This window comes from Brassica napus, chromosome C4 (genome assembly GCF_020379485.1).
Source record: "Brassica napus cultivar Da-Ae chromosome C4, Da-Ae, whole genome shotgun sequence".
Classification (NCBI taxonomy): domain Eukaryota; kingdom Viridiplantae; phylum Streptophyta; class Magnoliopsida; order Brassicales; family Brassicaceae; genus Brassica; species Brassica napus.
In genome coordinates this window covers 6,178,878-6,193,908 of record NC_063447.1, presented here as the reverse complement: position 1 = coordinate 6,193,908, position 15,031 = coordinate 6,178,878, and the positions used below count along the sequence as shown (strand labels likewise).

At 36.1% G+C, this 15,031-nt stretch overlaps 1 protein-coding gene across 1 annotated transcript; it reads right to left on the bottom strand.

The window, feature by feature from the left end:
• Positions 1–5,682: 5,682 nt before the first annotated feature.
• Positions 5,683–14,606, bottom strand: LOC106395260 (exocyst complex component EXO70H1-like). The gene has a single exon (XM_048753445.1). It carries the CDS (start codon positions 7,735–7,737, stop codon positions 5,806–5,808), a length of 1,932 nt encoding a protein of 643 aa, XP_048609402.1. The 5' UTR covers positions 7,738–14,606; the 3' UTR covers positions 5,683–5,805.
• Between the last annotated feature and the right edge of the window lie 425 nt (positions 14,607–15,031).

The window sequence follows — 15,031 nt, the reverse complement described above, 5'->3', positions numbered from 1 at the left end:
TTATAGGGAAAGCTCAGGGGTTTTACCTGCCCAGCTCCTTGGATGGCACAGGCCCAGGCACAGGCCAGACTCTTTCTCTGACCGTGTTGCTAGACAGAGAGCATGACCATCAGGATATTAGTAAGCAAAGCTCAGTTTCAGCTCAAGTTCAAAGCAAAGAAGAAACTCCCGCCAAAACAAGACTTTCGCGTGAAGAAAAGGGAAAAGCAAAGGTGGTAGACGACAAACCTTGTGCCAGCTCAGCCTCCAGCTCTCGTGTTCAGGATCAACGGTCACAAAGAGACATCCTTTCCCAAAGCAAATGTCACGACAAAACACAGAGCAAGACTAGTACGGTTGGAGTGTTCAATGTAAAGCTGTCCAATGCATTCTCAACCCTTGATGGAGCTAATGAATCCTGATGTCGCCATCTGTCTTAGCTAGGGCTTTCACTCTCTTGTATAAAGACAGAAGCTTTGTAATGAAACCCAGCAGAGGAAAAACAAAATAAAGATTGAAACTTTATCTTCTTCTTGTGTGTTTTTGAGGTTGCTTATATGGTATCAGAGCCATGGAAGCTCAAAACCTTGAAGTTTATCACCCACCAGCTCTCCGCATCACCAACAGCGTCACAGTTACCTTGACTGAGAAGAACTACATCCTCTGGAAGTCTCAGTTTGAAGCTTTCCTGAACGGACAAGGTCTTCTTGGTTATGTCACCGGTCAAACTCTACAACCTGCCGCTTCGCTCACGGTCACCGGTCTCGACGGCTCCGCAACTCAGACTCCAAACCCTGAATCTACCAAATGGTTTCAAACGGACCAAGTGGTAAAGTCATGGCTTTTGGGTTCTTTTTCTGAAGATATTCTCAGTCTCGTTGTGGATTGTCAAACCTCCAACGAGGTCTGGCTTTCTCTTGCTCGTTACTACAACCGTTCCACGTCTTCTCGGCTGTTTGAACTTCAGAGAAAGCTTCAGACGATTACCAAATCTGCTAAACCGATGGCTGAGTATCTTTAGGAGATTAAGTCTGTGTGCTCTCAGTTCTCTTCTATTGGTAGTCCGGTTCCCGAACGTATGAAAGTCTTCGCTGCTCTCAACGGGCTTGGTCGAGACTACGAGCCTATCAAGACTACCATAGAAAGTTCCATGGACTCGATTCCCACACCCACGTTTGAAGATGTTATTCCCCGTCTGACCAGCTTCGATGATCGACTGCAGAGCTACAATAGTCAGTCTGAGATCTCACCTCATCTTGCGTTCTATACTCAGCGTGGGTGTGGCCAGTACTCTCATTTCAGAGAAAGGAGACAAGGTAGAGGCTCCTACTCAACTCGTGGTAGAGGCTTCCATCAGCCCGTTAGCTCTCCCTCTAGTTCCTCTGCTTCTTCTGAGTCAGACAATAGACCCATCTGTCAGATATGTGGCAAGCCTGGACACAACGCCATGCGCTGCTGGCATCGCTTTGACAACAGCTACCAGTTAGATGATCTTCCGACCGCTCTGACTGCTCTACGTATCACAGATGTTACTCACAGTGGTCATGAGTGGTTCCCGGATTCTGGTGCGTCTTCCCATGTGACGAACTCTACTAATCATCTGCAACATTCTCAGGTCTACTCAGGGTCAGACTCGGTCATGGTGGGAAATGGAGAGTTTTTACCCATTACGCACACTGTCTCCACTACCTTGGCTTCCACGTCAGGTAATATTCCTGTCTCTGATGTTTTGGTGTGTCCCAAAATTGCAAAGTCACTTCTTTCTGTCTCTAAGATTACCTCAGATTATCCTTGCTCTATTGATTTTGACTGTGATAATGTGCGAATATATGATAAGGCAACAAAGAGGCTTCTTCTTCAGGGTCCTCACACTAATGGTCTCTACTCATTGCAATCATCACCTGCTCGGGTCTTCTTCTCCAACAGGCAGATCAGTGCGAGTGATGAAGTGTGGCACATGAGACTTGGCCATCCCAATCCTACGGTTCTGCAACAACTGTCTGCGAACAAAGCTATCTTCAACAATAAAAGCTCCAAGTCTGTCTGTGAAGCTTGTCAGCTTGGAAAGAGTTCTAGATTACCTTTTTTTTATTCACGTTTTGTAGCAACCAGACCTTTGGAAAGGGTTCATTGTGATCTTTGGGGCCCTTCTCCAATTGCTTCTGTTCAGGGCTTTCGTTTTTATGTAGTTTTCATTGATCACTACACAAGATTCTGTTGGTTTTATCCTTTAAGAAACAAGTCAGACTTCTATGAAATTTTCTTAAAGTTTCAAGCCCTTGCTCAAAACGTGTGTCAAGCAAAAATAACTACCTTTTAGTGTGATGGTGGTGGTGAATTCATAAGCCATAAGTTTCTGAAACATCTTGAACTTCATGGCATACAACAACAATTCTCCTGTCCTCACACTCCGGAACAGAACGGATTAGCTGAGAGAAAGCATCGTCAGATAACAGAACTTGCGCTTGCACTTATGTTTCATGCCAAGGTTCCTCAAAGGTATTGGGTGGAGGATTTCTTTACTGCAAATTATCTCAGTAACTTGTTGCCTCACAAAGCCTTGGCTGACTCCAAAAGTCCCTTTGAGGTTTTGCATCATCGCCGCCCTGATTACAGATCTCTTCGCATTTTTGGCTGTGCTTGCTTTCCCATGCTGAGAGAATACGCTTCCAACAAGCTGGATCCAAGATCACTCAAGTGTATTTTCATGGGGTATAATGAAAAATTCAAAGGATATAGATGTCTTCTACCTACTACAGGCAGAATCTACATCACACGCCATGTAATCTTTGATGAAGCATCTTTTCCCTTCGCTACAACTTTTTCTCATCTTCATCAAGTCACCAAGTCTTCCTTATTGAAAGCTTGGCAAGATAGCTTTGTTATACAACCTCCGAAGCCACCTGAAGTGCCTCCAACAGTGCGCTCAACTCTTGAACCGGTGAGTTTGGTAAACGTTTCTAGAAAACCAGTTGCATCAGTTGAGTCCAGCTCTAGCATCTTTACTCCTGATGATTTCCCTGCTTTACCAGCTCGTGTTGTTACCCCTACTCGACAGTCCTCATGGGATACTACGACTTGTGAAGGGCATAGTACTGGGTGTACGTCAGGCTTAGATCATGTTTCTATAGGGAACAGCGTTGCTCCTTCACAAGCTCGGACAGTATCATCTCCAGTTCAGACTGTCATCTCTTCTCCTCAGCCGCTACATCACATGATCACACGTTCAAAAGCCGGCATTGTCAAGCCGAATCCTCGTTACGCTCTGCTTACTCAGAAATCTGCTTTTCCCACTCCCAAGACCGTCACTGAGGCACTCAAACATCCAGGTTGGAACAACGCAATGTCAGAAGAAATAGGCAATTGCAACGCTACCAAAACCTGGTCTCTCGTGCCTCGAACACCAGACATGAATGTTCTTGGTTGTCTTTGGGTATTTCGGAACAAGCTCAATGCCGATGGTACTTTCAAGAAGCATCGCGCTAGAGTTGTTGCAAGAGGGAATGAACAATCTGAAGGCGTCGACTATCTTGAGACCTATAGTCCTGTAGTTCGGTCCGCCACAGTTCGTACAGTTCTTCACATTGCCACTGTTATGCACAGGGATATTAAGCAAATGGACGTAAAAAACGCATTTCTTCACGGAGATCTTGCTGAGACCGTTTACATGCGACAACCAGCCGGTTTTGTTGACAGAAACAAGCCTGATCACGTTTGCTTGCTTCACAAATCTTTGTACGGTCTTAAGCAATCCCCTCGTGCGTGGTTCGACAAATTCAGTTCTTATCTGCTTCAGTTTGGTTTCGTGTGTAGCATCAAAGACCCCTCGCTCTTCATCTACTCTAAAGGAAATGACGTGATCATGCTTCTCCTTTATGTGGATGACATGCTTATCACCGGTAATAGCTCCTCAGTGCTCTCACGACTTCTAACTGAGCTTGATACTCAATTCAGAATGACGGATCTGGGTCCTATGCATTACTTCCTTGGTATTCAAGTCAACCACCACTCAGACGGTTTGTTTATGAGTCAGCAGAGTTATGCAGAGGACATCTTAGCTGTTGCCTCTATGGCTGAGTGTAAACCGGTTGCTACACCTCTGCCACTTCAGCTCAATCTTCCGATTGGGAATGACATTCTGTTCACTAATCCGAAGTTCTTCAGAACACTTGCAGGCAAGTTGCAGTACTTGACCCTAACTAGACCCGACATTCAGTTCGCGGTCAACTATGTGTGCCAGAAGATGCACTCTCCTATGGTCTCTGATTTCAACTTGCTCAAGCGGATACTTCGTTATGTCAAAGGTACTACGTCAATGGGCATTAACATCACCAAAGACACGGATTTTATGCTTCGTGCCTACAGTGATAGTGATTGGGGAGGTTGCTCTTCTACTAAACGTTCCACTGGTGGTTACTGCACTTTCCTCGGTAGCAATCTAATCTCCTGGTCGTCTCAGAAACAACCCAATGTCTCTCGCAGTTCTACAGAAGTTGAGTATCGATCGCTCTCTGAAACTGCTTGTGAGATTACTTGGATCTGCATTCTTCTACGTGAGCTCGGTGTTCCTCTTCCTGAGACACCTGAACTCTATGGAGACAATCTCTCCTCTGTTCACCTCACTGCCAATCCGGCTTACCACAAGCGGTCCAAACACTTTGAGCTTGACTATCATTTTGTTTGAGAAAGGGTTGCGCTCAAAGCGTTGGTGGTCAAGCACATCCCTGCTCATCAACAAATAGCTGACATCTTTACTCAGTCTCTTCCTACAGCCGCATTTCAGTCTCTTCGGTTCAAACTGGATGTTGATGTTCCACCTACACCAAGTTTGAGGGGGGGATATTAGTAAGCAAAGCTCAGTTTCAGCTCAAGTTCAAAGCAAAGAAGAAACTCCCGCCAAAGCAAGACTTTCGCGTGAAGAAAAGGGAAAAGCAAAGGTGGTAGACGACAAACCTTGTGCCAGCTCAGCCTCCAGCTCTCTTGTTCAGGATCAACGGTCACAAAGAGACATCCTTTCCCAAAGCAAATGTCACGACAAAACACAGAGCAAGACTAGTACGGTTGGAGTGTTCAATGTAAAGCTGTCCAATGCATTCTCAGCCCTTGATGGAGCTGATGAATCCTGATGTCGCCATCTGTCTTAGCTAGGGCTTTCACTCTCTTGTATAAAGACAGAAACTTTGTAATGAAACCCAGCAGAGGAAAAACAAAATAAAGATTGAAACTTTATCTTCTTCTTGTGTGTTTTTGAGGTTGCTTATACAGGATACTTTGGACGATGCTATTAATTTCTCAAAATGTCCTTTTCATCCAAATAATTTATTAAGCCCAAATTAATTTTGTAGTTTTATTGAGAGAAAAATATACCAGCACAGCAACCTAACCAAAACCCACAATAATCTCTCTCATATGCTGCGTTTACTGATATTTAGTTTAACAGAAGATAGTGACAGGGCCGGTTCATTGCGGGGGACAAGCGGTGCGACCGTCCAGGGCCCAAACCCGTGTCCCCCGTATAATAATAATTAAGCGCTCCAATTTTTTATATATCTTTATTTTATATATAAGAAAATTATAAATATAATAAATAAAATTGAAAAAGATCCAAAATTATTTGATATGTATATAGTTTTATTTTCATTACAAAATATATAAAATATTACTGATTAAATATTTTAATAATTATTTAAAAGAGGGTAAAAATAAATTTTTTTGCCCAACAATATTGAGCTGGCCCTGAATAGTGACAAGAAAGGCAGTGCATCAATATTCATGAAACTTGTATGCATACATATTCTCTCTGAGACAATCTTCTTACTGTGAGATTTAGTGTTTAACACATCTAATTGAGAAACAAGATGGAGAAGACAAAGAAGCAGAAGCAGCAGAATGAGAAGAGCCACTGAGCATTGGTGTTCCATGGAAAAGATCCGAGAGATAATTCTCCAAGTTATCAGGCTTAAAACACACCAACATCTCTATGTTTCTGTCCTGCCTCAGCATTGGCAAGTACTTCTCGTAAAACTCTCTGTACTCCGGTACAAGTTTCCTCGCTATAGAAACCTTAAGGTCGTCCCTAAGCTTAGCATCCACTATAATACATGATGATTGTTTCAAGTATGCTCCTGCGAATGCTGCATGAAACCTCTTGAAACATGTAGTGGCCTCCTCTGGTGATAGCTTGGCACTTGTTTTCGCAGGTAGTGATACAAAAACATTAGTCCAAGCTGCTTTCTCGTACTTTTCAGCGTAGCTTTTTAGTTTTGCCTCGTGCTTGGTGAGCCAATCGTCTCCTATGAGGTTCTTGAGTTGACTTGAACGAACTGTATCAATAACAAACTGAAGGTTGTTCACAAGGAAGATGTAAGAGAGAGACACATCATTGTAACTCTCTGCTTTGGTGTCTAGCTTGCATAGGAAAACAAGTATGAGCCAAGCAATATGGACGGAGCAGACTTGGTTGTTGACGTGTTCATCTTCCAAGATGGGAGCCGTGAAGTAAGATTCTAGCAAGCGAGAGTTTTTCTTAAGAGGATGCTCTGCGAGAATCTCAGACAACACACGGCTGTATTCGGACAACGATGATATGAAACTCATCGTTGTCCGAGTCAGCTTGTGAACCCCTCCTTCAGGGGAAAGTTCTTTAGAAGAATCTTTATGTATCGTTGTCTCGAACTCCTTGAGACACGTGTGGATAGAGTCCTTGAGTTTCTTGAGCGTTGAGAGGACAAGAGTCTTCACTGAAGCTAATGAATCAAAGCTGAATATCATTTCTATGTCTGGCCAAAGGTCAGAGATAGCTGCATAGAGATCCATCAGCTTGAAGATCCTCTCATGGTGGTGCTGTTTCTTCTCCTTGTGGGATACGAGTTCAGGCAACGTGAAAAGATTGAGACCTGCTTCCTTTGCTATCTGGTTAAAGCAAGACTGTCCTATCGTGAGGGATGCAGAGAAGACATGGTCGCAGAGAAGCTTCTCTCCTTTGAAGAGTGTTGTGACTCCAATCTTGGCAGCTTTGATCCAGTTCTTGATCATAACCTCGAGGACTCCCCAGTCCATTTTATGGAACTGGGAGGTCTTGACCTTCTCAATCCCAAGCAAGTGTAGCCCTTCATCAACAATAGACTTTCTGATCAACTTATAGCTTTTTATGCACTCTTTACCATAACCACAGCTGATCATAGTCTCTGCTATGACCTTTAAGTCTGTCATTACCAGAGCTGAGGCTTTCTCCACCTGAGAGATGGATTCACCCGCCTTCTTAAGCTCATCATCTTCATCATCATCATGTTCCATATAAACTTCGAACTCTGAATTGCTAGATATTGTGGACTGACCAGAGGCTGAGTCAGGATCAAGATGGTCTCGGTTAGAAGACAGTATCTGAAAGAACTCTTTCTCCATCGTGGACATGCCGATCTGCATCAGGCTCTGCGCAAGGACAAGCTTGTCAGATTTGGAGTCTTGAGAGACAAGAAAGTGCATGGCCTTGCGTAAGTCACGGACGCATCTGATGAATTCTTTGGCTTCTTTTCTGCTGTGTCTGAACAGAGAGATGATCTTGGTGTATGACTGCGAGTTAGGATCCCATTTCCTGATGATTGATTCTGCGGACTCTAAGGCTTCCTCCATCATGGACTTAGAAAAGGTTTGGGTACTGAGTGGAGAAGCAGGAAGAGAATTGAAAGAAGGAAGAGATGAAAGGTTTGATAAAGAAGAAAAGGAAGAGAATGTAACAGTTTTAGCCATTTTCGCCATTGTTGAGGTTTAATGGGAGTCACTTGGCTTTTTATAAATCTCTTGGTTGTCTTTGTAAGATCATTGAAACATTATATAGAGATATGGTTCCCTCTATGTTTGAGTGAAACCTATGACCACAACAGACATTTGATTAGCTTATCTAGACGTGTAAGCTTTGAAATATTCCGTACGCGTGACGTTCATATAGTTTCTTTATTAGATATATAAAATATTTGAACGAATAATCAAAAGTATAAAGGTATAATTCTTTAGGTAAAAGCATCTCATGACTTTAAATATAAAGTTTTATAATTCTTTGTTATGTCATTGAACATTATATAGAGAGAGATATAGTTTCTGATGTTTAAGCGAAATCGATGATGAATGACCAAACTAAACACTTGATTAGCTTCTCCATGTGTACATGCGTTGTAATATTTCTACGAATGACGTTCATGTAGTTTCTTTAAATATTTGGACGAATAGTTAAAAGTATAAAGGTATAATTCTTTACGTAAAAGCATCTCATGATTTTAAATATTCAGTTTTATACACTCGAAAAGCAACTTAAACATTTTAAACTTGGAAGTTTTGAATAGTGATAATTAAGTTTTACTATTTTTAAGTTTCAAAATTTTCAGTCTTTTTTAATTATATACCTTTTTACTAACTTTTTGTTGATCATTTTAATCCTCACTATATTATTCTTATACAAGATATATTAATAACATTAAAAATATTATACAAAACAATATTAAACCGAACAAACTTACTTTGAAATCTACAGATAAAAATAAAAAAAGACTCATTTATCATTACAAAATGCATTAATTGATTATATACTGGAGTAATATGAAAATAATTATAATAAATAATTCTGTATTTATTTAAATTTTGTGATATAATTTATTTTGATATGTAATTTTCTACTAGACTAATGTAATATTTCATTGTTAATAATAATATACTATCCTTATTGTATGTTTTTATAGTTATATAAAAGTTGTATGGTTTTAACAAACTTTTATCAATAGTAAAGATTGCAAAGAGCTGATACCTAGCAGTCTAGCACTAAATATTAGTATATGAAACTACAACTTGCATTATTCAATTTGTAAATAGTGAAACCAAAGATAATAATATGCATATTTATCCCTTTCAGATCATTTTTCATGCCACATTACTAAATTTAAGAATATTAACCTATTTGTTTGGCCAACCGTGCAAAAGATACGCAGATCTCTGATATTACGTATTTACTTGTACATATTGATTTATAATTAGTTAATGTCTTAATGACATACAGAAGGTTTGAAAAAACATATATACTATACGAAATATACGCATACATCTTGAACACGAGCTTAATTACAGAAAATAAGATGTATGACTTATCAAAGTCAATGGCGTATAGATGCAGCCACGATCGAGAGTTCTTTATCAACGCTCACAAGCAAATCAGAGATCAGCAATAAGCTATTCGACGTATTTATTTAATACCGGTTAGCGATTCAGAGGTTGTTCGATAGAGAGATTGAACATCGGTTAGTTTATTTCTAAACTAGTTTGGTTTAATCAACCGAGTACAAAGAGTAACCCGTTACGAAAGAATAATAAGATTGCAAGCGATACTAACACTTGTTTAGATTTACGAAAGAGATTGTTTCAACGAGCTTGGAACATGCATGAGTCACGTTGAGCTGTCCATTTTGATTGTTGTCACGTTGAGCTCTCCATTTTGATGGTTGTTATCATTTACTACTGATGACGATAATAATTTATTTTAATGTGTTTATTTTATGTTTATGGTTTAATTAATTCAGTGAAAACCGGAACCAGAAGAAGTTAAGAACTTGAATAAAGTCGACTATTGCATATAAAACAAGCTGTACTAATGACCAAGTCGAATCTTCTCAGATTTTGTCTTTTTCTCCCAAATAATATATTAAGCCCAAATTAATATTTAGTTTTAATGACAGAAAAGAAATATACAAGCAAGGGGCGGATCTAGAACTAGATTTGACCGGAGGCACATAACATTTTTGTCACTATATTTATTATAGATAGAGGGCACTGTATGTCATTGATTTACTTTAATTGCTTGAAGCACAGTTTCTTAATCAAAAAGTCACGATAATCTCAATACGCTGCGATTGCGATAATCACTCACGATAATGCCTGCATTCGACTGTTTTAAAAATTAAGTGTTTAACAACTCAATCTTACACATTAACGCATATTCTTTTCTTTTGCTAAAATTTGGTGCAACATTAACGTATATACCCGTTTTCCTACACCGTGTACACGTCAACGCGCCACTGTTTATTGTCTACGAGAGTTTTATACGTGGTAGCCACATTGTTTACTTGTTTTCTACTGGTAGATCCATTATATTCGAGAGAATGACGTCGCCATCTGATTAACAATTCACTAAATCTTTTAACGTGTAATCTTTAACGACTTTTGAACTGATGAGTCACCAAATGGTTCAGTGCTATACCAGCGATCAAACCGAGTGAACAAACCAAACTCAAAGTACCAAGAGTGTTGATCGGCAAGTGCTTCAGAAGTGGTGTAAGATCTTTCTACAGCCTAAATTATTAATACAGTCTAAATTTTTGCCAATCATGCTTTGTAAAGATTTTTTATAACTACATATTTTCTTTATTTTTTTTAGCTGTGGAAAATCGTAAAAGAGCATTTATTTTTTGCTTTAGAAAATTTATATGTAAGTCATTGAATCTTTAGCTAGTATTCTACAGCAAAATTATCCACAGTCACAGCAAAAAAAAATCTACAGTTTTATTTCTAAAGCAAAAATATAAAACTACAGTTCTTTCCAATTATCCCCATGATCTCAAAGTACCGAGAGTGCATGATTTGATTGAGTTATTTTTCTTTGTTTCAGCAAATAATCAAGCAATTCCGTGTTTAAACTTTGGTTCCTTGTTTGTAGGAACTACTAGTTCCAGTTTGCTATTTATATAAATGAAAAGGCCAAAAAGAATAAACAGAGAAATTTGCCTGAATTTACGTGTGTTCTAACTTCTAGGTATTCTTTTGCAAGTGTTTTTTTTATCAATATTGATAACCCTGCAACTGGGATCTATCATGAAGCCGTACCAAGTTTTAGCAAAAAAAAAAAAAAAACTTTTGAAGCCAATAAAAAAACACTTTCCGTATGTATACAAATATAAACAGAAGCACAGAATCCTCCCAAACCAACAGAAAACGATCCAGTGGACATATAAATTGCGAGGAAATCAAGTATATATATTTATAGAGATGATGGGGTGTATTGAATTAAGGGTTTTAGGAGATTTTGTGAATTTGTTAAAATCTGATCATGTTATTCAATCACTGATTTTAAAAACGCATTTCAGATTAAATGTTATTCAATATGAGATTTGTGTAAAGTTATTGAAACTCACTTGCAATCAAACTTGACATTCATTTTTAGTTAAAAATAGTTCCATAGATGTTATTTGAAGATACTTGGAAAAAAAAATTAATACATTCTGAAATGATACTCCCTCTGTTTTTAAAAGATGCATATTTTAAACTTTTCACATATATTAAGAAAACTCATTAAATATGCATTGTTTTTTGTGAATAACAATTTTTCATAATTTTTAGCCAATAGAAATTCAATAAACACCATTAATTTTTTTGAAACTTACAATTTTTCATAAAATCATACATTGAAAAGGTAAAAAATGTATCTTTTTGAAACAAATTTTTTTTCCAGAACATACATCTTTTAGGAACGGAGGGAGTAATATTCTTCCTTGGACTTGGTAAATAATGCTTTTGTGAATAATGTGTTTTCATTAAAACAAAACAAAATCGAAAAGAGCTACAAATTCAAGATGACAAAGATGTGATGTAATTAATACGAGAAGGTTACCCCTAATTAATTTATAGCGTACTTACTTATTGGAAAGTACAAAGATGGGATTAGAAACCCTAGAAAAGAATAGGAAGAAGATGACAGCTAATAAAACTTTTAGATTGCAAGCCTATTATTGGGCTGATATCAACATGGGTCGAATTCTAAAGGACAGATGCTGAATTATTTATTAATCAAATATTAGCAAGTAAATAGAATTATTAATTATAAAATCGTCGATCCAATTATTAATTTTTATTAATTTGGAATAAATAAAATATTTTTTTTAAGAACATGAATGATTTACAGAAGTGGACTTGTTTCTAAATAAGCTGAAACATATATAAAGAGAAGAATCATGAATTGGCAAATCATTAGCTAACTCAAATAAGAGGTTTAGTTGAGTCTCAAACTTAATTAAAGCACATCAACAGCAACAACAACTCTACTCCATTCTCAATCACACTTACTTAATCCTACAATGCTGCATTATGTAAACCCATTAATCCCATCCATCATTAAACATCAGACACAACACACAAACACACACAAAACAACTTGGGAATCCAAATAAGAGACCAAAAAATGGTCAAAGCTCTAAACATAACCATTTCAGTGTTTACCTCACCTTCAAAGCTTGAAGAGAAAATGTTGTTGGGTTTAAACCAAGATATGATTCGCTTTTGTATATGTTATTGCTCTCTAGCTTCCACTTGTGCTGATTTTTCTTTGTTTTGTAAAATCTGGTTTCCAAAGAAATTTATTTAAATGAAACTGTTTCAATCTGAATCATGTTTCCTTCATTCAATAGCCTTTTTTGTTTCACAACATCTTTTCTTCAACAACCAAATCTGTTAACTACGGTTGTTTTTTTTATAGTTTTCGAATTATACGTTTTTGAATTTGAACTTTGTATAATTTTATTTCAAATTTTTTTTTTGAAATTCAAAAAAAAAAAATTTGAAACTATTTTTCAAAATTTTATTTTAAGTATTTATTTGTTTGTTTTAAAAAATCCTAAATCTACCCTCCCAAAACCCACTGCTCATTTCTAGACCTAATTGTAGATTAACCAATTTTAGGGTATTTACCAATTTAATAAAATATTTTGGTCATTTTTACTATTGAAGTATGATAAAAACTTTTTATGGTCATCCTAAAGAATTTTCATATTATTAATGACAATGACGCTTTATTTTTAACTAGGGGTTGGCCCGTCCTACGGACGGGTGATTTTACACTAAAATTATTTTAAATCAAAATATATTTTAATTTTATAAAATATTTGAAATTTTATTTTTTACTGGAAATAATAAATGTAATCTCTTTTTTTTCTAAAATTATATATTAAATTTTATTAAATTTTTTTGGTTTTAAGTTGAAAAGACCACTAACAATTCTTTTTTGTCAGAAAACTCAAAATTATTAAATTAAAAATTAAGGAAAATATAATGATTTATATATTTTTTTTATTTGATTTTCATTTCAGTTTGATGTAGTTGAAGAAAATCTAAAGTAAAAACAACTAATATTTTTTTTTAATTTCTAAGAGTATCAGATTTTAATATTTTTACAATAACCAAATTTTCCCGATAATAAATTAATACAACTACCTTCAAGCTAAATCAATTTAAAATCTAATCTAATGTGATAAAATTATAAAAAATTATATTTTAGTAATATATGAATAGTTTCAATGATGTCATAAATAATAATTAGTAAATATTATGTAACAACAAATAATATTTTATAATATATGTGTGTTTCATTTTATATTAGATTTTCAATTTATAACAAAAAAAATTCTTTGATTTCTAGTGTTTGACTGATTATGTTTTTGTAGATTATTTTAGCATTGGTTGAACTTTTTATATAAAAAAATTGTTGGAAATTTAGCTCATGCTATTTGAAAATATTTTTATAGATTAATAGTGTTATAAATTAAAAGAATATTATATTTCTAGCAGAACTTTACTTGAGTTTCATACCCTATGATATCAAATAAAGCATAATCATTAATAATCTAGAAATTAAGATGAAGCAAACTGGATACAAATGTTTTGTGAAAATTATTTTTTTTTCGAAGACAAACTAAAAAAAGTAACTAACTTTTTAATTTTTTCCGTGTTGTATTGAATGCAAGTATATAAGAGCACTTTTATCCCCACCTCTTAAGTGGACTCTTAAGAGGTGGGCCCCATATTTTTCTTAAAACTCAACTCTTCCTCCTCTTCTGCAAGAGGCGAGTTTCATAGAATTTTTGTATTGTTCGCGGTACCGACTGACACGTAGCGATCCGCGATTGGTTAGTTTTTAATTTTTTTGTTTTTTAAATCGGACAAAAAAAAACTTAAGAACCCACGCTCCCCCCCTCCCGCTAGCGTTAATCATGCTCTAATTCCTATCTAATCAAACATAGAAAAACATATATAATTACATAACTAAATAGAAAAAATAACATATTAGGTTTATATTCCAGCCCAAAACAATCAAAGAACATGTCATCATGCAAACAATTATGCACATCAAAACTGCATAGTTTCTGTTTTGAAACTTAAAATGATTTTCAATGATTTCTGGAGATCCATTTTTTTTGTTTCTTACTAATTTTGCTGCTCCATATGCTTTGAGACTTGTTATCAATTCCATACGAGTATAACTCACGTAAATTAGTAAGTGTTCTGTCAGAACATAAATAATGGAGAAGTACGTTAGCGACTGATGGGAGGAGACCTCTACGATTTGCTGCTAATATTGAACTTACGTAGATGGCGTTACCAGTTACCACACCCTATATCTCCATGTATAAATCCATACGTCAATGGAAGAAAGAGTAAATAATTAAGCATAAAAGTCGACCATGATTAATGGGGAGTTCTTAGGATGAGGGTTCTTAGCGGAATATAAGAACCCGTCTCTTAATTTTTAACTAAAAAAGCTAAGAACCAGTTTTTAAATCTATTATTTAATAACCGGTTCTTAGTTTTTTTTAGTTAAAAGTTAAGAGACGAGTTCTTATTTTCCGCTAAGAATCTCACCCTAAGAACCTCCCATTAATCATGCTCTAAGAGAAACTCCATTAGTAAGAACCTATAATGGGTTTTAATCAATAATTTAGTAATTAATTTAGTGATTTGAAAGGTTTAGAATATTTGTTAGTTTAATTTAATTTTTCATGAGGTTCTTAAATTTTTTTTTAAGTTGAATGATTGGATTTCATAACATGAAAGAACATAAAAATTTAAATAAAAAAAATATAACAACATATTAAAAATACAAATACAAATTGTAAACGAGAAAAATCGATTAGTTGAAATTTTGATTTGTTCCAAATTTTTGTCATATATTCTCAACCAAATCAGTTTATTGATGTATTGTTATGATTGTGTATTCAAATTTCATATCTATATATCCAACGTTTTG